The 24,394-nt window shown below is 38.4% G+C and overlaps 1 protein-coding gene across 1 annotated transcript in view; it reads right to left on the minus strand.

Annotated features, from left to right (window-relative positions):
- The window catches only part of dnah7 (dynein, axonemal, heavy chain 7), a 97,472-nt gene extending 74,001 nt beyond the window's left edge, over window positions 1-23,471 (minus strand). Inside the window, exons 1-20 of the mRNA XM_039817840.1 lie at window positions 23,403-23,471; window positions 23,068-23,164; window positions 22,714-22,894; window positions 22,451-22,526; window positions 21,889-22,069; window positions 21,677-21,749; window positions 21,380-21,505; window positions 20,699-20,818; window positions 19,685-19,868; window positions 19,343-19,522; window positions 18,570-18,842; window positions 17,957-18,084; window positions 17,503-17,581; window positions 16,048-16,272; window positions 15,744-15,890; window positions 13,940-14,119; window positions 10,370-10,510; window positions 9,840-10,207; window positions 8,869-9,055; window positions 1,082-1,275 (exon numbers count right to left, since the gene is read on the minus strand). Coding sequence (XP_039673774.1) covers window positions 1,082-1,275; window positions 8,869-9,055; window positions 9,840-10,207; window positions 10,370-10,510; window positions 13,940-14,119; window positions 15,744-15,890; window positions 16,048-16,272; window positions 17,503-17,581; window positions 17,957-18,084; window positions 18,570-18,842; window positions 19,343-19,522; window positions 19,685-19,868; window positions 20,699-20,818; window positions 21,380-21,505; window positions 21,677-21,749; window positions 21,889-22,069; window positions 22,451-22,526; window positions 22,714-22,894; window positions 23,068-23,164; window positions 23,403-23,471 — 3,209 coding nt within the window. The remainder of the gene's footprint in view (window positions 1-1,081; window positions 1,276-8,868; window positions 9,056-9,839; window positions 10,208-10,369; window positions 10,511-13,939; window positions 14,120-15,743; window positions 15,891-16,047; window positions 16,273-17,502; window positions 17,582-17,956; window positions 18,085-18,569; window positions 18,843-19,342; window positions 19,523-19,684; window positions 19,869-20,698; window positions 20,819-21,379; window positions 21,506-21,676; window positions 21,750-21,888; window positions 22,070-22,450; window positions 22,527-22,713; window positions 22,895-23,067; window positions 23,165-23,402) is intronic.
- Between the last annotated feature and the right edge of the window lie 923 nt (window positions 23,472-24,394).

Below are 24,394 nucleotides of genomic sequence, written 5' to 3' on the forward strand. Positions count from 1 at the left end.
TTATTGTTTCTAACTCTTCTTGAAGTTTTTCCTCTTTTTCATACCATTTCATAGCTCTATGTTGTTGTTCTTCTGTTGCTTTTTCTCGCTGTGCAAAAACACATTCAGGAGAAATAGGAAATAGTATTCTAATGCATTCAAACTTTGGCATTTGGGTACTGTACGTCACCTTCTCTACATCCCTGAAATAAAAGCAAGCCCTTTTGTCAGTCTAGCATTGTAGTCAAGGACCAATGATTTAAATTCTCGAAAAATCTCACTAGCACTTTCCCAAAATTACAAAGCCCCTTCCAGCCTACCAACACCCCCACTACCGCATAATTCCCTTCTTTACAGAAGAGGTCATGACTGTGTGCATCTGTACTGATGTGATGACAATTCCCAGAAGCCAGAAGTGAAAGCAAAAAGAGAAATGGCAGTAAGAGAGTACAAGGATAGAACATCTTTTGTCTGGAATCACATTCATTATTAACCAAACACCCTGGGTGAAATAAGACAAGGGTAGGTTATCAGTATAGACTGTGGGGCCGGAGTATGTGTTATAGTTAGCTGAATATTTTGTAGCCCTAACATCAGTTTCACAAAGGCAACAACTCTGCTACATATGTGGTACAGAAGATGGTTTATATTTAAGTTTCTTCATCATTGCCTGCATACTAGTTCTGACTTCTACTGATGGACGACCACTACACGGCTTATCATGACCACTACAGGTAGTACAAAACCACAGATGCTCTTAATCGTAATCAGGGATAATGCATAATATACCCCGGTCCCAAACAGTTAGAATCTCTCCCCTCTGGCAGGACGTTGAGGTCCATCTGGACCAAAACCTCATGCCATAAAAACAGCTTCTTCCCCTCTGCAGTCAGCCTCACTAACAAGGCCAAGGCCACCCCCCCAGGCCATCATGTATATATTTGTCTCTATTTCATTATTTATTGTTTATTTGTATGTATGCACCCAATCACCAAGGCAAATTCCATGTAGTTCCACTACTGTGACAATAAACAGCTATCTGATTCTGATAATAAAAAAAATATTGTGTGAACAATGATGCCTACGTGTTTTAACTGTTTACCTTGTGGGGTCTTTGGTCTCAGAGAGGATTTCCAGCAGCTCCTCATTGGACAGGAAGAAGAACCGTGGGAAATAGAGACGCTTCTTCTCTAGGTAGGTATTAAGACCTTTGAGGATCATCTCCAGAAGCTCATTGGAGACTTTTAGCTTCTCTAGCATCTTGTCGATGGCTATCACTGCCAACACGTGCTTGTCCTAACATAGACAGGAGAGAATAGTGTTTAAAGCAAATATTCCCACATTTATTTTCACACATACTCACAATATACTTAATTTCTGCGGTCTACCACCAACATTGGCCATTTAATCATCATCATCATCATCACCAACTCCTAAAAACACGTAGTTAGGATAAACATATATTCAAAACACATACATGGACATGTTTTACCCGTTTGGGGAATTTTAAGTAATCTGACGCACCAGACGGTTTGTTACACAGAATCATCTGAAAAGCATTGGAAACTGTTTGGAAAAGGGAAGGCACTTTCGAAAAATAAGTGGCAGGTGATTGGCTAACTTTAACCAATTAGATCAATGAACCATATGATGTAGTAAGAGATCGCTGAAGAAGAAAGAACATGCCACAGGCTGAGGAGAGAGGAGAGTTATTTAGTGTTGTCAGTGCATGATTTTTGCCATCTTTTCCATGGAGAAAAACCTTCAGTTTTGTTATTTGCTCTTCTTCCAGTAAAGAAATACTCTCCAGTTCTGATATAACTGATGCTACTGCAGCATCGACACTAACCTGTGCGTCACACACACCTACAGTAGTCTCGCTTTGCCAGACAATCCTCCACTAGCGCTGCGGAGGAGGGTCTGGCTATTCCACACAGCATTCCGGGATGGGAGAAAAACATGCTCTGGTTTATTGGCATTTCTTTAAACCAATCACAATCGTCATAGGCGGCGCTAAGCTCCGCACGGAGCCGCTGGATAATAGCCTCAGGAAGGAACTTGTTTTGGTGGAGCGTGTGTACATTCAAAAGTTGTTTTAGTCGTTCAAGAGAAATCTCAGATTGGACAGATAGTCTAGCTAGCTGTCTGGATTTACCCTGCAGAGATCTGAGGAGCAGTTAACCATTATAGTCCTCATGAATCCAGCGGAGTTTAAAATTCCAACGCAAAGAAAGCGTAAGGAAACGGACATCGGCGAAAAGACATGCATCTGGCAGAATTTCCTGCGGCACCTGAGCAATATCGGAAGTGGAATGTCGAGGATATAGAATACACCTACAGTAAACCACGCGCGTAGCTGGCAGTAGCTCCTCACAGGACGCTGATTGGTCCGAAACCACGGTAATTCGACAAAAAACGCATTACTTGAAGCCTGACAAGATGGATTTTTGCATGAAGTAATCATATCATGATCCACGAATCCAGCAGCAGTGCAAGGTAATAATTTCAGGTCCATTCAGAATCATCATAAGTTCAAAGTTTATGCTCTCTAGTATGACAAACAGCTGATAACTATCCATGTAATAGTCTCACATAGGCGCTAATAAAATGTATGTTTCCTTGTCCTCTTTGGACTGGAGAGCTTTTTCTTTTCTTTTTTTATTCATTTTTTATTCACAGTTTAACACATATCACAAACATACTCCAAAACACAGCCACACAAAACAATAAAGACAAAACAGAAATAATAATAACAATAACAATAACAATAACAATAATAATAATAATAATAATAATAATAATGTAGAGCTTTCAAGGCAGCTATCTCTCCAAGAAAGCAGCAATTTTATCACAGTTACATTCCGACTTAAGCACCATGACTATTATTCCCTCACAAAAGCTGCTTACGTGTGTTGCACATTAGTGTTGGCAATTTACTGCACATTTTTCTTCATCAAGGAAAAATATGAAAGATGGTTTGTTGTGTTAATATTTTTCTAGCAGTGCTCGGAAGTTCAAACAAATCATGAAGGCGCTCTTTGGAAGGGGAACACAAAAGTTCAAAAGAGAAAAATGGTCCAAATGCCTTTATTTAAATGACTATTTAATATCAAAATCTTAGCACATTAAAAATAGAACTGGGCAGCAACCCACGCGTAGCGGCACAAACTGCCTTCTTCAGGAAAAGTATCTTTGTTGTGTTTCTCTAAAGTTTTTTAATCATCATTAACCCAGTCTGCCTATAAACTCCTCATTTATAGACCATTTCATCCCCGCAAGAAATATCTCCACTCTTCTGAACGATGCAACACGTGTCAACATGGTTTCTAGCTTTTGCAAATGGAATCAATATGAACTGTAAGGGACCCAGCTGGTACAGTTGAATAGCGAGTCTACAAAACGGACGGTGTACTTTCATCTTTGTTTCAATTCGCCTTGAGCCTCTTTTTGCTGGATGTGAGAGTTGGATGGGAGAGTTCCTAGCAACATGCAACGTGAAATGTGCATATCAAACCATCTGAAAATCAGTAATATGTCCGTATAATACAATGACGTTAATGAGATAGAAACATTTTTACACAGCAGATATTTGATGTTAGAGTGTGCGGAATGCAAATTATTTAACAGTATCATATGCTCTCGGAAAATCTACAACCAATACTGTTTGACAAACAGCAAAGAAATGTTTGTACTTTATTGCTATGAAGTGACACAACTTCTGGTTTGCATTAAGTAAAGGCCACTTAGATAAAAAACATTTAAATCCATCGTTTTTTGAGGCAGTTGTCAGTATGAAAGACTTAAAGTAACTGAAACTACAGTAACTACAGTAAATTAAACTTAATTAAAAGGCTAAATCAAATGATCACGCTTTGACTGTGTCTCAGTGGGCCATACAATTATAATGGTAAAGGGTATGATTAATGAACTGTGATTCTAGCTTCATAGATTTCATCAGGACAATGTAATAGAAGGGCTATTTTTATATAGAGTCTGCCAGCGGGAAGATTTTCATGAGCACATTGAGAGGGATAACAATGCTGGTATTATACATGATAATGTGTTTTTTATGCACCAAACAGATGGCTTCAATGGGGGACAGCAACTGTCCACAGCTGATATATCAGGTCTGCAATCTGTGTGGCGAGAAAACTATGACCTAAAGAGAGTATTTCTCTTTGTTTGAATCTGACACACACACCACACATCCAGGACAAATAATGTCCTGTATTTTCAAGGCACATCCTGCAGAGTATTATATCTGCATGAGCATGTGAGTGTACTATTAAGGGAGCTATTCTTTTACTAACTATTATTGTGTTATTATTGGGTGAATCCATCAGTCTATTAGTAAATAATATGTCAGTCATCTTCTCCATGAGTTCAAATGGTCAACTGTTTCTCCCTTCCTCGGCTCATTAGAGGGTGCAAAGGTGCGGCGTGCTGCAAAGTTAAAAGAAAGCAGGTTCATAGAAACAAGTCTTTTAAATTGATTTGGATCTCTATTTTTCTTCAATTGTAAATGCAGTAGTAGATAAATGACACAATGAAGGAGGCAGCAAATAAAAATAAAAAAAGTGGAGGAAATTGAAGTTAAGATGTGGAGGCTGTAAGACGCTGGAAGATCAGTGGATCTTGAGCAGCTCCCAGTGGTTGATCTGATGACAACAGCCTGGGCAAAAAAAACAAACCTGAAGTGATTTGTGGAAAGGAGAGCTGCACTGTAGCCTGCCTTTTTGCTCTCACTGTTGTGTGGCAGTATGGAGTTGAGATGATTCCAATTTCATGCACTGCTGATCAATGCCATGGACGAGATGAAGGGATGTGTTCTTTGTCAAGATTTTGATGCAGTATGCGCCTATGCGGAGGGGTGTTTTACTATAACTGGCTTACATGGTTTGGGGAATTAAAATCATATATATATATATATATGATTTTAATTGTTGATATATATCAACATATGTTGATCAGTTGTCTCTGACATATACCTTGCTTGTGAGTTTTGAAGTTGAGTATGTTGTGTATGGACTGGGTAAGCTGCAAATGAATTGCCCTTCTCGGGATAAATAAAGTTCTCTGACTTTGAATTAGCATTAAACATGGCAAGAAACTGGTGATTGCACAAGGAGACCATAGTGTAAATCTTAACTTTGCTTTCCACAGTTATTAATCTTAACCTGCAGTACTAAATATGTGACGTCCCATCCTTAGCTGAAAATATTTAAAAGGTAAAAAGATGCAAAAAGTATAATTAATTTTGTTTCTTAAATCATTCAGACATAATTGTGTCAATAATTGTGCTTGAATGGTGTTCAAACGTCCTGGGGAACAACTAGATATAGGATGCCCACTATTATCACAAAGTACCTTATATAGAGATATGTTAGTGGGTATGATCATACCCACTAACGTGTCGCTATATAAGGTACTTTTTCCCCAGAATTTTATGAAGATATTCTACTGTCATCACTGGTGGCTCTATACATTAAAGGTAGTCAAGGCCACATTGGTAGCCATTCAGTGTATGGATAACAAAAATGACTACATCAATAATTGCAGGACACTTCCAGGAAAAAACGATATAACAATTCAGGTTGTAAAGCAACATGTTCTGATGGATTCTTCCTTTAAAAAAAGATTTTACATTATTCTTAGTACGTTTCAAGAGATTGATAGTAAGCAACTCAACTCCAGTGTGGGATAAAAACAAACTCAAATCAAATGTTTACCACTGTGAATTACCCCCCTCGGGCAATTTTCAGTGCTCTGAAGTGAGTTTCTATACAGTACCAGAATAAACGGCTGGAAATGGCTTTTTATGATTCTCTAACTGTTGTGTCCAAATAAACCAGTGGGGATACTTTAGGAGAATAGCAACCTACTGTAGATGAAAACCTTAATATTATGTTTTCAGAACACTTCAAGAGGCTCCTGTGTATCAAATGGCAAAGAAAAGGTAGATGAGCCACCACTACAACTACAAGTACTACTGTTTTGATAGTGTCCCAAATATGTTTCAGGACTGTCTCGGGATGGTGGAAATGTGAGCTTTTAGTCTCAAATTTGTATTCAAATTGAGCTCACAATTCTCAAAGAAACAAACTTAAATCAAAAAGTATTTTTCTTGCACTTTACAGTGAGTTTACGGGCCTCTTAATGACCAACCTAGGCATACAGTAGTTTGGTAAACAATGGCACTGGGAATTTTGACATTTGTGCTGGACTTACTGTGTAGAGAACAGTGGGTGTGGGTGTTTTGACACTCATATTTACTTTGAATATTGAAATTACAATGATGCACTCTGGCACACAATGATATTTCCTCCCTTGTCTTGCTCCACAACCTCAGTTTGCAGAAACATTCATGACAAACACATACGACAAGAAGGATGGCAACAGGTTATAACTACCTGTTAGAATTAGCTAAATGTTTTGGATATGCATTAAAGGGTTATTCTTGGAGACTATAAAAAGCTAAATAAGTAGAATTCCTCTCCAACCAGTAAGAGTTACTAGTGCATAACAATCAGAAGAGCCCTTGCACGCTTCTTTTACCTGTGCTACTGATCAGTGTTCTGAAACAGTAAGCAATATTAAGCAGTAAAGCAGGCGCCTGCCTTTTACCTTGGACAACAAAATTGACAATCTTTAATGCCCGAAACTACATAATTACCTTACTAAGGAAGAAAATACCAACATCAAACATCAACATCAGCGTATTGGCTTTCTGATTAAATTCACACAGCGGGTAACGATGAAAATCCTTCCTGACTGTCTGATCCCATTAAGCAGCTGTATGGAGGCTCACCACTTTAATAAAATGCTAAAAACCAGCAGGTACATCAAAAACACATTAGAAAAATGATATTTGACAAATCCATTTTTTGCAATGCTTAATCCTATACATGCACATTGATACTTACAGCACATCTATATGTACTGGAAAGTGTTCTTTGTGCGTTTGTCCCCAAAACACTTAGCAAGAAGATCTATGTTTTAAATGATACAGTGTAGTCCATGTTTATCTGTAGATTTGATTGTACCTTTACATTACAATTCCTGAAAAGTCCAACATCAGCATTATGTATGAGAATGATTTCGCAGCATACAAACATTTCTTACTGAGTGAACTTCACTGAGCTGAAAAAAATCTTGATAAACTTAAGAAATAGGGCCCTATTTCCCTCAAGCTGGATAAGTACAAATGCAAGTGTAAAAAGTACTGTAGTACTGTATTTGTACTAACATGCTCCATAACAATGTCTACACAACTCACAGTAGACTGGACAGTACGCAAGCACATCTGTGTGTGTGTGTGTGTGTGTGTGTGTGTGTGTGTGTGTGTGTGTGTGTGTGTGTGTGTGTGTGTGTGTGTGTGTGTGTGTGTGTGTGTGTGTGTGTGTGTGTGTGTAGGCTCCCTGTCCCTTGGTGACCTCATTTTCTTTGTGGCTCAGTACGGCCCTGCCCCTTCCAGACAAAATCCATAATTTCTATTTGATGGTGCAGTCAGGCTGGGCTTTCTGGAGGACACTGCCTGAAATTGATGCGTCTCATTTCAGGTCTACTGAGGACGCCAATTACCCTTTGGAAACTCTTTGAGGATGCTGGTGCAACACTCACTTTCTATCCTCACTCTGTTGTTTCTATCTTGCTCTCTTTTCTTTTCCTACTGATTCCCTCCTCTCTCTGCACTGTCTTTCCCTGCCTGTCTCAGTCTAAATACTCCTTTCTGAATTTAGTGCATACTTCTGTGCCTCTTGTTTTCCTCGTTATTTCAATCCCAACCACTGCTGTAACTCTCACTGTTGTCCATGTTTAAGGGTTTATGTTTGTTTCGCCCCACCTGGTCAGGTTTATGCTAATTATAGTAGACAACATTATATTTTAATGGTTACACTGCCTGGTAATATACTAGGCCTGAGCTGTGTATATCATACTTCAATTTGGATCTGTATTTGGAATTCCAGCCACAGGACTCCTGATTGTGTTGATTCATGAGAAAAAAAGTCCTTTTCAACTTTACCTTATTTGCTGCCTCTGAACATTAAAACCAGCTTTCTGCTGACGTGAACTCTCTGATCAGGCTTGCAGCATGTCTCTATTTCCAACTACTTGTTCTTCTTTTTTATTACTGAAATGTGTGGTGTAGTTACAGAGCATCATTATCACTCCAGTTAAATACAAATGATTAAAATACAGCAACCATTTCTATAGGAAATGTCTCTGTACAGTCAATACACCAATTGGATGGTTGAATGTTTTCCTGTTCGACCCAGGATTAATTCTGGCACTATGCTTTGCTATTTTTTTACTTGGGAACTATGTCACTGTGTGCTCCTATAACTATTCATTCGGTTACTGTTAAAACAATTTCCTTTGAGTTGATGATGAAAATGTCAAAACAGATCATCCTAAATACTTAGATTTAGACCATAAAGTTTGGATTTATTTACCAAAGGGTATTCATTTTATTCATGGGGGACAAACCCTCTTTGTAATGTGAGAAAAAGACAACAGGCTTAGGGTTGCACACCATATAACACTAATGTATCACCAACAGCAACAATCCTAGATATGACTTTTTTTTCTTTGACCATTAACTTTTAGTCAACCAACATTTTCCATGGTTTTCCGTTGTTCTGGAGACCACCTATTGCTTGGTCTTTGGAGCCAAATGATTTCACTACCTAAATTTACTCAAAGGTCAGCCAATAGGATATGGCCAGTCCAGTACTCTTCTTTCAACAGTAAATGTCTGGCTATAAAAAAAATTTTTCCTCTATATTTAGATGTTTAGATGGTTACTGTAATATTTGCCAAGTTTGTCAACCTTTTTTAAAATGATTCATGGACTGCGAAAATAAAACAAAATTAAATCAAACAACTTACCAGTAAAACTTGTTTCATGGTGCTCCTCCAGGTTTTGTCAACATTTGTGAAATGGCGTCCCTCTTCAGGCATCTGGGTAATGATGTCTGGGGAGCTGAATATAGGCTCCAGGTAGAGCCAAGTGGACTGCACCTTTAGCCATTCATCCAGGATCTCTTGGAGGAGCAGCAAATTACCCTCCCATTCACTACATGAGAAGATGAGTATATGTGAGAAGAAATAACTATAATTAATAACACTTAACTGGGTTTTAACAAAATCATTCTCCACATTTTGTGAAAGGACAAGAATCCTAGAATGAGCCAATACAAATGATCACAGCTCAAATGTAAAAGGGGTTTGGGAATCCTGGATGTGTATTTATATTATCTTGCATTTAATGCCAGGTATCCTCTGATCTGTAGTTAGTACACTCAGTATAAAAGGGTATTTGGGATTGTCTCTCGGAGTAACTTGTACAATGTCCTGACAACCTGATTTCTTTCTTATGCTCTCTGTGGTATCATTCTCTTCCACCGACAAAGCCAGATAATGGCATTATAAGGTTCTCATGTGGTATTAAAAAAAAAATCATAAAATGTTTTACAGTAGCTGCTTTAGCATCCAGTTAATATAGCACAATACATGTTTTAAAGCCAGAGGGAATCCTGTGTCAAACTGTGCCTTGCAGCAACATAATATTGCAATAATCTCACAAATTACAGAGGATGGAGAAAATTCATCATTTGCTGAACTCACAGGCAGATAAAAAAACGGAACAGTAATGAATGAATTATACAGTATGCTCAAACAAAACCCTTGTTTTGAAGTTTCACAAAGAATATCTAAACTACAATTCTGAGACAGACAAACAATTTGGGTCTGTAGCTTGAGATAGCTTTTCATATGATTTCATGTGTACTTCATAACATTAGTGAATTGCTTTTTAAAACAAGCAAAATAATTCTCAAGCAAATCGCCTTATCTCTTACCGTATCTCTACCTCGAATGGCTTAATGAAGGGTGAGCCCCTCATGGTCTGCGTCTTCACGATGTGATCGTCCAGCAGCATCTGCACGTCGTCCACAGATGACAGGATGAAGGTGCCCGTTTCTCGGTAGGCCAGGAGGTTGAACTCCATGTCACCCCACTCACTGGCCATTTTCTCCATGGCCTTCTCAAGGGAGTACTCCTTGCTGGCCGCCTCACTGACACCCTCGAAGCTGCTCAGGTGCTGTTCCAGGCGCAGGGAGAGGAAGTGAGCCACACAGGCCTGGTCATCAGTTGGCTGCAGGGAGACGCCAGCCACCTCGGACATTGTATCCCAGTGGCGTTCACGCAGGCCTGGGTTGCACAGTACCTATGAAGGAGGGGTAGTACAAAAAGCAGACGTATACTAGTGGAAAGACTTTTCAATTCAAATGATTAGGTTTCTGATGATTTATAAGTATGATTGCAAAGTAATTGAAATTATAGTTATTTTGACTTCTATAGATATTAAATATTTCTGTTAGGGTCTTACCTGCACCAAAGGAATGTGCTCCTTGAAGTCCTCTACCTTAGTCTTCATAGTGGTCGCTATGCCCAGGGCTTTGGGTACCTCAGCGAAGCCTTTCTCCAGCTTGTACATAGTGCGCCAGTAGTTACCAACATCCCCTTCTACCTACATGGGTGGGGTTTTAAATTACAAAGACACCAGGAAAAAGAATAGAATGATTGTGAATTAATAATTGTGAACTGAATTGACAAAATAAAAACTGTCTATTATACCAAAAACAGTTTGTGTAACTACTACTACTACTACTACTGTACTATGCTATAGTAATTCACTATCCTGCATATAAATAGTCTTCTCATCCTATATATATATATATATATATATATATATATATATATATATATATATATATATATATATATATATATATATATATATATATATGAAAAACAAAGAATTTGCGCATGTGAGATAAAGTTTAGTCCTATTACAAAATGGTAAATATGTTCAGACAGGAAAGAGTTATGAATGTTGGCAGGGCATGCTTAGGTGGTTTGAGGGGATTCTGTTAATAGGGACTAGGATGCTTGGCAGTACCAGGTGGTTGCTATGGTGTTTTAGCTAGTTGCTAGTGTGTTGGTATGTGGTATCTATGGTTTCTAGGTGGTTGCAACAGTTTGATTACATGGCCACAAAGTTGTTTATAGGCAATTGCTAGGATGAATTGGGTGGTTTCTTAAGTGATTAAGGTTGGTTTCTAGGGAGTACTGAGTGGTTGCTAGGTTAAAGTAATTGTTTGTAGTAGTGGCAAAGGTACTGTTAGTGTTTGTCAGTAGACTTGACTACAGTAACAGTGTCTTTACAGGTCTCCAGCTGCTGCTGATTCAGAACGCTGCTGCTCGAGTCCTCACTGAGACTAAGAAAGTGGATCACATCACTTCAGTTCTGAGGTCTTTACAATGGCTTCCTGACTCTCAAAGAATTGATTTCAAAATACTACTTTTGGTTTATAAAGCACTGAATAGTTTAGGGCCAAAATACATTTTTTTATCTGCTGCTACATTATGAACAATGCAGACCTCTCCGGTTTTCTTGGACAGGTCTGCTTTCTGTCCCCAGAGGCAGAATTAATCATGGAGAAGCAGCGTTCAGTTTTTATGCACCACATATCCGCACCATCTCCCACCATCTTCTTTTAAATCAAGGCTAAATAATTTTCAGTTTGATGGTGTAATTGTTTATTTCTTACACTTTCTTCTTGTATTTTACACCTCTCTTATTCTATTTTAGCTGTTTTTATTTTCTCTTTAAAGAATGTTTTTAATTATTTTGAACTGCTCTTAAATGTATTATGTAAAGCACTTTGAATTGCCCTGTTGAATGTTCTGTATAAATAAAGCTGTGTTGCCTTGCCTTACTGTTAGTGTCAGTAGCAGTAGTCACAGAGGTAACACTGACAGTTATATATTTTTTACATTCTGCACTCAACCCATTCGGCCTCCTGTTTCTTGTTAAATTGCTATTTTGTATATATTTGTTTCTGTTTCTGTATTTATTGTATATCCTTATTAATGTTGCAATGCACCAAGGGAAATTCCACGTAAACGTAACTTACTGTGGCAATAAACGCTTTTCTGATTTCTGATTCTGCTATGGGGGGTTTAATATACACATCGGTGGGAGAATAAGGGGTGACAGAAAGGGGAGGGGCAGTAATATAAGCGAAGAAGGGTACTAAGAATAGAATGAGTACCATATGTGTTTTTAATAGTAGCTATGTTACAGAAATATGTAAATAATAACAGACATGTAATTGATAACACTGATAACCTGCTTTCCATTTAGGGCGTTTTCACACATACCTTATTTGGTCCGGACTTTCTGACTTTTTAGTTTGGTCCGAACCAAAATTACAGGTGTGAAACCTCCCTCGGACCACGGTCCGGATCAAAAGACCAAATTTTGGTTCGATAAAAAGAGGTGGTCTCGGTCTGGACCAAACTGAACCATGGTCCGGTTCGTTTATAGTGTGAAAGCATTTTTTGGATGGTTCGGACTTTTGGACCAAGTAAGAAGCTCTGGCAGGCTCTCCTTGTGTTACAAGACCAGGGAAGCTCCTTTAAGGAATAGCTCGGTGCTTAGTGAGAGAGTGTGACGGTGAATGTGCTCAGAGCAGACAGCTGTCGGCTATCAGAGCAGAGAATACATCAGCAGTTTATTTGTTAAGTGGTAGTAAATGTACAGCGTAGGTTTCCGTTTGACTCTGAATAAATGCTCCAGAAAGAAAGTTTCCGTGTCTTGCTTCTCAACATCACAACAAAACAAAAAGAGCCGCGGCAGTAGGGGAGAGCAGCAGGCAGTTGAAAAAACTCTGACACAGAGAGAGGATATGAGAGGACAGGGAAGCCCGTCAACAAACAATCAATTATAAGTATGTAAGAGTATGTATGTATGTATGTATGGAGACGCATCTCACGTATGTGATGACGACAGGAGGTAGTTTTGTCACGTATAGATCTTTAGTGCGCTTGCATAACTGCAGTGTGAAACCAAAACTTACCGGATCAAATGTATACAATTTAACAAAAACATGAACCTCGGTCCGGACTTTCATGTGTGAAAATGCCCTTAGATACACAGTATCTGATCCAGGGTCTTAGCTTTATGGATGAAAGCTTACTGGTTCCATTAGAACTGAGTCATCGTTAATCTTATTAGTATCACCTGTGAGTGCAGTTACACACTGCAATGTGACTGCACTGTATTTTATTCTCCTGTCTATTCTGTTTTATTCACTTCTTACTCCTTTTCATCTTTTTATTTCATCTTTCATCTCTAAAAATCCTATTTATTTGTATTTTCATACCGCCTTATGTTTCTTTTATACAGCTTGTACACAGCTCTTTGAATTTCTTTGTTGTTGAAAGATCCTATTCCAAAAAGAAAATTGGTTTGCCTAGCGGCTGCTATACAGAACCCATTATTTTTATTAACTTTTATTCACACGTACACGTCTCTGTCTCTAACAAGCGATAGCACATTTTACATAAATGCTATGTGGACAAAGCCAATTAAAGCAAAAAGATGTATATGCCATATGATTGTTTTATGACATTTAGTGTGTTTAAAGACCGAAATATGTAGGTGCGTAGGTCTGCGTGTGTGTTTGTGTGTGTGTGTGTGTCTGTGTGTGTAACAGTCTGCAAAGAGGCAGCTTTCTGAATCTTGTAGCATTTCTGTGAATAAAACCTAAATACCTGATGGTTTAAAGAAAAAGAGAGAGAGAGCTTTCAGAGATTCCAAAGAATACCGTATTTCAAACAAGGCATGGTACTCAGATCCCTCTGTTACTACTGAAAATCACAATCTAGCTATGGGCATACGTCCACCATGAGTTCACCAAGTCTAATAAATGTTCTTGTAACACATAAACCTAGCAACATCCAAGTACGCACAGTTCAGGACTTGAGCGGCACTGAAGCTGTAATGAATATAAAATATGTCCCTGCTTAAAGTAAAGTGCTTCATGGTTGAATAATTAAACTTTTACATAATGTACAACTTTAGATCAAAGGAATTTTCAAATGATGGTACCTTGTCGGGGTTCACACCCGAGAGCGGTCCATGGAGCCACTGCTCGTACTGTTTAAGGAAATCAGTGGCTGTCTCATAGAGGCGCAGGAAGGGTGTGAGCTTGTCCTGGATCTTCTTACGCTGCGGGTACTGGGAAACAGACCAGCCATAGGCTTCCTCCTCTAGATTGAACTCATTTATCTTTCCAGAGTGGCAGAAAGGTTGAAAGAGATGGAGGCATAGAGGGTAGAAAGAAAGAAACAAAGACATACAAAGAAAAGATAGATGGATAAATAGACAAAAAACTGATAAAGCCTCTAACAACTCCTGTGGCAGTTAGTTCTACAGCCAATGCTGCCCTCTACAGGTTAATTGTTTTAAAGCACATCCTGTAAATCAGCTTCAACTGCAATGCATTAATCCACTGTATAATGGATTTGTATCTTTCAATCACAAGCATGTCTCTACATGACTGCCAATTACATACAATTCCACTTCTGCTCTTTTATGAAATGTGTGAAGTGAAGTACTTCTAAAATCAAATATTATATTCAGCCTTGAGTCATACTGCAAAAGCAGATCTTACATGCCAGTGTAAGGTGCCGTTGTACTGATACAAACAAAGACACTTTATGCTATATGTTTTATCATGGTCTGGGTATCAGTATAACCAGTCCTTCCAGAAAAACGCAGAGTTTTTTTGTGATTGTTGCGGGCAAAAATCCTTGATTATGCGGCACGTTTTCTTAAAAAATGCGATGGAATATGCGGGATATTTATGCAATTTTATGCGATGACATTGCGGGAACTTGTAAAAAATGCGGGAACTTGCAAAAACTGCGGTTTGATGAAAAAGAGAAGAAAAAGTGATTCCCCCAACACCCTGCCTTTTTTAAAATGAATTCAAAAATAGTTAACAGATATTCAGTCATTGCAATAAGTAAACAAATAAGATACAAAAATATATACAAATAATATAATATTTAAGTAAAAATAAAAGTAATAGTCTAAACAGATGGAAATAAAAGATACAAAAGAGACAGACTTTCAAAAATCGTTAATAATATAGACAGCAGGAGCACTTAAACAAAGAAATTTGAGTAGACATCAGATATTAAGATAGCTTTCTTATTGGATACCAACTTAAGAGACTCAAAGTACATGTCAAATTCAACCTCCAACACCTGCTTTTTTATGATGTTCACGTCGCGTAATTACGTCACTTCATAACGTCACTTCATCCCGTCACTTCATCACGTCACTTCATCACGTCACTTCATAACGTCACTTCATAACGTCACTTCATCACGTCACTTCATAACGTCACTTCATAACGTCACTTCATAACGTCACTTCATCACGTCACTTCATCACGTCACTTCATAACGTCACTTCATAACGTTCCCATGGCAACAGGGGAAAATGGCTGCTCTTGTGTGAAGTAAACGCAACATTTCTTCAACTTTCTGCTAAGATATATGTGACTTTTTTGCAACGAAAATGCGGGGATTATGAAATCATGCAAGCACCGCATATTTTGCGCGGAAATCAGCAATTTATGTGGCGAAAGTGCGGCATATTTGAAAAAATGCAGCCCCGCATGAATATGTGGACTTTGGCTGATTATGCATTGAATTATGCGATCGCATAATCGCGTTTTTCTGGAGGGACTGTATAACTAAACATTGTCTGCATGATTTACTACAATTTTGGCCTACTGTCACTCTCCAAAGCTTTTATTTAACAGAGTTGTTGCTATAGATTATAAATTGACCTCTTTTGTTCTGTACTCTCTATATTTTTTAGCATTGAAATCTTCATGTACCTTTTCCATGGCTAACTCCAGTTTAGCACTGAGGGCCTGGGCCTTCTTCAAGTACTTGCTGAGATCCGTCAGCTCACCAAAGGTGGTAAACTCCTCCACCTGTGCCCAGTAGCTCTCCAGTTCTTCCACAAAGCGGTCGCGGCACATCTGGAATGCACACACAGAAATGCACTCTTTGTTGTTTTTTTAGCAATAATTTTCATTTCACATTCACAATAATAATTTGGTTCAACAGTTCTGATGCAAAAAATCCAGATTCCAGTCAACAGATCAATAGTTTGACAGATAGAGTAGAGACACAGACCTTAAGGCCACTCTGATATTGCTCTGTCTTTTCAGAAATGATCTGTTGGTGTTCCTTAAAGATGGATGGCATACGCTCAAGCCACTGGATGGTCTTTGTGTTGAGCTCCATGTCCAATGGTGAGAGGGTGACAAAGTCCATCAGGTAACACAATTGTGTGTTGGAGTCTGCCAGTCTTTGCTCCAACAGAGGCATCTCTGTGGTCTCCACCTTATTCATGAAGGCCTGGATGGGAGTGCAGGGCAACAACAAACTGGTATAGTACTTCACGTCCTATATGGCAAAATAATTAAAACTGAAAAAGAAAGTATTTAATTGCTGCACTGCCACAGTCCAGTAAGTAGGTGTTAACAAACATGTAACGTTTTCATCTGTTATTACTGACTGGATCCTTAATGTGTAATGCCATGCCTAACTGCTTTGGGGACAGATGTGTGAGGGACAATTGTATAGTAAAACACTGCTGGTCTATGTATGACTCCACCCTAACGTTCAAAAGTCATGTGGAAAAAGGTGGCAAATAAAGTTCAATTTAATTCGCGGAATTTTAAACAAGTTAGGCCATTTCTTGACAACAAAGCTGCCAAGTTGTTTTTGTATACTATGATCCTTTCACATATTGAGTATTGTTTTACTAACTGGTCACTAACTAGCATAACTACTACTTAAAAGCATTGAATCTCTATTTAAGAAAGCCATAAAAACTTTTGATAAAAAGGCATTGTCATTTCACCATTGCGATATCTTAGAGAGACATACATTTTTAAGTTTTGAAAATTTTAAACATTTCAGGTATGCTTGTTTGATATATAAAGTGTTATGTAATCTTGCCCCCCTCCGCTGCATGGCTTCTTTCGGAGACTGGAAAGCGGAGGAAGTACACGGGCCCCTGTAAAAGGGGACTGTGTGATACCATTTAGAGTAGACGCACCACTTTTGGACAAAACGTACTGTCAATAACAGCAGGTAAACTCTGGAATAGCTTGCCCCTCCCAATAAGAGAGTGTCCTACATTCAACACTTTTAAAACTCATTTAAAACAGTGGCTTCTAGAAAACCAGAGATGCACTCACTTTTAACAGTCACACATTTCTTTACCCATGCACTTTCACTGGTAAATCGAATGCAGTATAGAGGTGGATAAATAACGTCTTTGTCATGTATCATGCATCATGTATTTTTGTTTTGTTTTGCTTGTTTGTTTTGTCAATGTCACCATTATGTGTACCTTTTATATTTATAAAAAAGGGGTTTTATGATGGGTTTTTTTTTTTTTTTTTTTTTTTTTACTTGCCTAGAGAACATATGCAGATGGAAAGTAGTTATTTTAACTAATTCTGGCATATTTACATGGTGTTTTTATACAACAATGTTCATAAATGTGCATGGTCCCTATCAAATAACCAATAAAATAAAAATAAAAACAAATATGTGACAAGCGTTTGGGTTAGTTACCTGAAGCTCCATCAGTTTCTGGGTGTCAGTTGGTGTGCTCAGTGCCTTTTCTGCAATATTTTCAAATTCATTACAGAGCCTGTGAGAGGAAGAGCATTAATTTAGTGACACATACTAAGGGGGTACATAGTTAATTAATAACAATTTCATTATGGCACAGCCTGGAGAGGTACCATTGGGATAGAGGCCAATACAGCACTGGGTCTAAAACCAAAAAGGCTACTACTGTACATTCCCTTTGACCGGCACAATATTTAGCTTGAGGCACTTGGCGAGTGGCCAACTAAGGTCGGAACTCTGAAGCTTCTCTATGCAAATTTCAGCTGTATTTTTCAAACAGAAATCCCTGTCAACTTTTCTTTTAAAACTATAACTTTAAGCTAACTCTGTTACATTTAACGTTTTTCTGCGTGGATGTAGAGAGAAAAAAAGTGAAAATGGCGAACCAACTGACTTCTTGTTGATTTCCTGGTGGTCCTGTAGCATCCGAGTGACCAGTTTCTGCTGGAGCTCCTGAGCACGCTTAACGAGAGAGTGGACGAGCTTATGGGACTGAACCTCAAACATGCCCAGACGTACCACCTGAAGCCCAAAGTACTGGTCAGTAACACAGTTAACGTCATTCAGGAAATTACTTTGTAAATAAGCACAGAACGTTTTAGTCACGGAAAACATCACGATTTAAAGACGGTTACTTTTGAGATTTTCCGATTGTTTAGGTATCAGGATTTATTAAACAGTCATAGCTATCATTTGGAATTAGAGAGTAAAGAAAATAAAAAATGTCATGTGACAAATAAAAATTATTGATTGATTGATTGGTTGATTGGTTGATTGCTTGCTGTCACTTCACATTCTACTCGCATACTTTTATTTTACATTTTAAGTTTCTTTAAACATCTAAGTAAAATATAAAAGTAATAACTTTTATAGCCATCACATTGTCATTTCCGGTGACTTCCGCAATACTGATCAAATAGACTTTATTGTCCTCAAGGGAAATGTTTTGAATTCACGACACTGTACGTTATGGACAGCACTCTTACAGAATAAGGAATTACAAATACCTTGCTTGATGTGTACTGGATCTGGTCAGCAAGCTGCTGGTAGTGAACTACCTCTGCCATGATTTCCTGAAAGGAGTGCTGCTCACTCAGGAACTGATCCACATCCTCCTCTGCCTGCCTGGATACCAGTATGGCATATTTATCATACTCATGGATATACTCCTTGGGCCGGACACACTCAGCCCAGAACACACGGCGCACCTCCTCCTGCTGGGCCTCAAGGATCTCTGGCAGGATGATGGGCTTCAGGGTGCTTCCAAACTGGCAGCCTGGCTAGAAACACATGACGTAGGGTATAAACCCAAGCTGCATATTGCAAAGCAATGATTAGCTACTGTGATTTTAAAAAACAGTAGAATAGGGCATCCAGACATGACTCCAGTAAAAACCTTATATAATACAGATTTTCTGTTGTTTTTAGAGAGGTTTAGATTAAACTTCATAATCATTTTGGAGGCTACAGTTTGTGGTGCAGGTTTGGTTATTATATTGTCCACCCCATTTATATCAATGAGGATCAGCCTCCAAAATTATCATAAAGTTGATTCAACACCTCTTTAAAACAACAAAAACTGAACATAGCAACCTTCATGAAGGGAGGATTCATTGCAGGGGTATATACCACACACACACACACACACACACACACACACACACACACACACACACACACACACACACACACACACACACACACACACACACACACACACACACACACACACACACACACACACACACACACACACATACACATACACTTTTCTTCTTACCCACTCAAAGTACAACTTGGTTTCCACACGCGGTATCATGCTAATAGACCTGATCATGAGTTCATAGACGTTAAGGAGGGCCTCCTCATACAATTTGAATTTGGGCTCAATAATGATCTCCCTGTCCTCCAGGATCAGATGCAGCACAAAGCCTGGATGCTCAAAGGCTCGCTGTGACTGCTAAAATGGTGGAGAGCAAATCAAAAGAAGGCAGATTAAAAGTGCAACTTTTAGTGTCCATCTGTACATCTATGTCAAAATCCAAATATTTATTAAGATGACTTTTTTCCAGCCCCCTCTTCTAAAATATATTGGCCTGAAGTTTAGAATACTTTCTCATACCGGGTCTTGGGCAATTAGGTGTGTATAGTCCCTGATTGAGTCTATTGCAAGGTTCTGCAGCTGAGAGGTCATCAGTGCAGCCGCACAGTTGAAGAAAGATAGCAGTTTGGCCATGTTCTTGGAGGCCGGCACCAGCTCATACTTGCACCCCTGGTAGTAAATGTTGTGCACTTCAGGAAGCCAACTGGTGTAGAAAACAGCAAAATCAAATGTAAGCATATATATATATATATATATATATATATATATATATACAGATATATATATATAAAATTATGCATAATGTGTTCCTCACTTTAATGTTGTAGCTGGTAAAGGTGGAGCAAATTTCAAATACTTTATATGTTGCTGGGTTGCTTAACATATAATAATATATCATAATGTATTAGTTGATTTAAAAATGGTATTAGTAATCAAAGTCTGCAAAGTAACTAGTACCTAAAAATGTCAGACAAATAAGTATTGCAAAATTGTACTTAAGTACAATGCTTGAGTAAATGTGGTTATTTACATTCCACCACTGCTGACTGTACTCTCAGTGTGATACAGGAATAAATATTTATACAGACATTCTGTGTGGCACCACCTAATCTTAGTCAGTTTTGTGAAGGTATGTATGCAAGATAATGCATAATTTCATACGGTTGGGTAGATATACTTAATAATGTCCTGATATACAGTTGGAGTACTAATAAGCAGGAAATGTGTGAGTATGCAAATCTAGAATTTACAAAAACCATTTGGGGGTTGTGGAGAAGACATTTATTTTCTGTTGTAATAGCTTATGGCTGCCACTCCATGTTACTGCAAAAGAGCCCTATTTTACAAATGGCAACTTAAAGATGTCTTTTGTTTACAAAAGCATATAGTCCTGAACCACAGAAATAGGATGAATCAATTATGAAATTGCTATTGCTCTTCAAAATTGTTTGCTTCCTTGTTTGTACTCAAATGTACTCCTGGTTGTGATTTAACTGAGCACATGTATCTTGGTGTTAAGATATGTGGACTCACGTTTTGAGGAGGATTTCTCTAGCATTTCCAACATGTCTGGTGACAATTTGCTGAAACACAGAGATCTCCATGGACTCCTCTCTGTGGTGGAACTCCTCTACGTCTATCAGACGGAGATTTCTGCAAGCATGTCATCAAGGAGGGTGAGATGATAGGCAAACATGGATCTAATACAGCACTTGTATTTTTTTGTTCTTAAAATAAAAATGTGTCCACGTTTATGCTGTTAAACACTTTATACAAGGTGTAATGCAAATATGTTTATTATATGCTGTATAAATATCTTAATTTTTGCTGTTATTGGTGTAATAATATACCCACAGTTACCAAATTTGATTGATAGAATTTAGAGTAACATTAAATAATGCATAACAGGCTGCCATGATAAGTAATTCAGTTTATCGTCTTTACATTATGTGGGTCACATATGTACTACTTGTCACATGCTGTAACCCTGACTTAAGTATTATAGATTAACAGATATTAAAAATATTCAACACTTGTTGTTTTTTCCTTTATATTAATTAACTGCAATGTTTGAAAAGGCTAATTTGACCAAAGTTTATCAAACTCACACAACGCCATTATTTTGATTTCAACTGCATTCTAAACAGTAAAGACAAATGAAACAAAGGTGTGGTTTTAACAAAAGTAAAAAATGTATCATCATGGCATACTTACTTGTAAAAGGCATGCCAAATGTACAACACATTAAGCATAGTGGGGTTGAAAGAGTGAAGATTATCCCTCATCTTCTTTTGCGCGTGGACAAAGGAGGTGTTCCATGTTTTTGGCACTGACTTCACTCTGACAGTGAAGGATAACAGAAAAATATGTTTCATAATTCTAAAGGCTTTGAGTCAGTGCTTATTAAAACTCAGGTTTTCCTTGTACAATACAAAACAAGTTATCTCTATGTGTCCTGGTCATATGACCCTTGCTACATGCAACATTCTCTGTCACGTCCTGCGGACTTACTCAAGTCTGTGAGGGAGTAGATCTTCGGCTTTGTCCTCATCATTTTCCTCTGAATCTTTGAATGTGTATTTCACTGCAATCAAAAAGAAAACAAACAATATTTTATTAGCACATTCCTATGCATCACACATCACCCAGTGCCCAAATATTGTTGGGGTAACACTGTTAAAACAATACTACTAGTTCATAAAACGTCAAGTGTAATGACATACAGATTGCTGTCTTGACGCTGAGCAGGTAGTCCTCCTTAATCTCATCCACCAGCAGTTCCATCGGTGTGCTCAGGCTCTTCAGGTGGCAGGGTACCATGTCTTGAATGTTCTCCAGCCAAGAGTCCATCAGAGGAGCCACATTCTCCAGGTCTATCCCTTTCTGGATGTAGTAGTTATATCTCTGACAGGACAGCATATTACAATCCATTTTCAGTAGCGACATTTTGAACAAACAATGCCTGACATGAATTAAATTTTTTTGGTGGCAGTGCGGATTACAAAACAATTTACATAGTTGTATTGCTTGGCCTTGGTAAAAGCAAGAATAGAATATCAACTATATCCATTACATAACAAAAAATTAAAAAAGAAACATACCTAGCACCTGCAATCACAGAGACTAACTAAATAAAACAGTGATTAAAAGGATAGCATATGTGTGTCTTGAAAAGATTATGTAAAAGAATGATGGGCACAACGTCTTCATTATGGGCACACGCACAACAAAAGGGGGCCTGTGATATAATATACTGTATGGTATCAAGTGTGTATTGCATTTCACCATTTCATGATCATTCTTCGCTTTAAATTTGGAAGAGCCACATAGTGGAGAGTTGCCATCCTCTTCCTCCTGCTGGCTAATAAGAGAAAGAAAAAAATGGCAAAATGGGAGTCACAACAATTGCCACTTTATTGTTATACACAGTATTTCCTATCCTAAGCGGTGTAATTTTGTCTCTAACTGATGTAGAGAATGATAGATATATAGATGGAAATGACATGACAGACATATAATTAAGCTTTATAAAATATAGAGTAAGTCACCATATGAATTTAACGAGAGTTTCACGGAGATTCTTGCGCTTCTTAATGAGTTCTGTGCGGGAGCTGCTGCAATGCTTGGAGGCCCCACGGATGTGCACTGCCTTTCTGCTCTGGAGCAGAGTCTGACCTCTGCCATAACTCTGACTTGGTCTACTGTCCGCCCCTTCAATGAGCCCGTCTCCTGCAGCACACAGGGCAAACAGTTCAAACAGAAAAGCCACAAGTAACGTAGCTAGTCCTTATAAAATACAGCAGTATAAGAGTTGGCATACAAACTAGTGTTTGAGTTAGCATTAGACCTATATTTTTTTTATCTAACTGAAAAATACTACCAACTCAAAAGTGTCAACTCACCTTTCACAGCTGCTACAGTTCCTTGAGATTTCTGCTTGATTGGGGGATAGAGAGAAAATGAAGGTTTTGTGTCCATCCACGGCCTTTTTCTGTGGACCTGGACAATGGAGTGAAACATTAGCTAGATTGGTGTCGTTTGACACAAATGTAAAAGTAATATAAGACTAACCTTTTTTTTATTTTGTATTGTCAAGTGTTCATATTTGACTATATGAAAAAAAGTTATCTCAGTGCCATGGTCAGTTAAGCTAACAACCGTTAGCTAAGTGGCAAATTATTATTATTATAAAAGTTGCACTGAAAAACAATGATAGAGACATGTTCTCTTGACTTACCTGTGGTGGATTTGGTGGTAAGAGTGCTAGACCATCAGGAATATTTTTTTTCTTCTTGGGTGAACTCATGTTGGTACTTGTGCAAAGTTATCATAAGCTATAACGCTGACGCTAACTCTCTAACGAAACCCTTGTGTCGTTGCTACGGCCGTTGCTAGGGCAGCAACGGGGAACTCGCGTGAACTCATTAGCTCTTATACTGTCTATGTTAGCTAGCTAGTACCTGTGCTTTGTTAAAAAATAAAAATAAAAAATAACCTGTGCTTTGTTGATTATATCTATAGATATAGCTAGATGGTCATAGATATAACGCTACAAGACCAATAGTAGCACGTAAGCACGTTCATTACTGTCAGTATTCCATCAAACAGCATAACGTTAACAGTTAAAAAACTGCTTCTGTCATGACTTGGGTAGGATGGGTAGGATAACGTTACCGGTTCCATTATTACGTTAGCTAGCTAACGTATATATACGTTTACTGAGCCAGATTGGCTGCTCAACTTCAAAAGGAGGTTACCGCTTGGCATTTTGCTAACAATGTTTAATCTAATTTCCCTCATGTTCTGTGCCTTAAAATTCCCACTGTGATGATAACCCTGCTTCAGTATTTGATGCTGTGTAGAAAACTCCCACTCTCGGAGTTTCCATCTCCATGGGAAGTTTCCATAGGAAGTTTCAGCGCCCCTAGCAACACAATGTTTAGGTGCAGCGAGCCTAGTGATGGAATAGTCCATTGTGTGTTGTGAGCGTGGGGTGGGGGACACTGATGGTGATACATAGCAGACGGAATTTTGTAAATTGTTAAAGAGTATATAAATATACGTTAGAATAGAAAGATGTTGTATAGGACTGTTCTATTAATTGTATCGGGTTTAGCGGTATACCCACTTTATAGACCGGGGGTCGCGGGGGTGCAGGCAAGGGCTGGAGTCCTGAACACTTGGGGCAAGGTAAACTCGACCTTTTCAATGGAAAATGGTCTATGTCCC

The sequence above is a fragment of the Perca fluviatilis genome, chromosome 12 (assembly GCF_010015445.1).
Source record: "Perca fluviatilis chromosome 12, GENO_Pfluv_1.0, whole genome shotgun sequence".
NCBI lineage: Eukaryota > Metazoa > Chordata > Actinopteri > Perciformes > Percidae > Perca > Perca fluviatilis.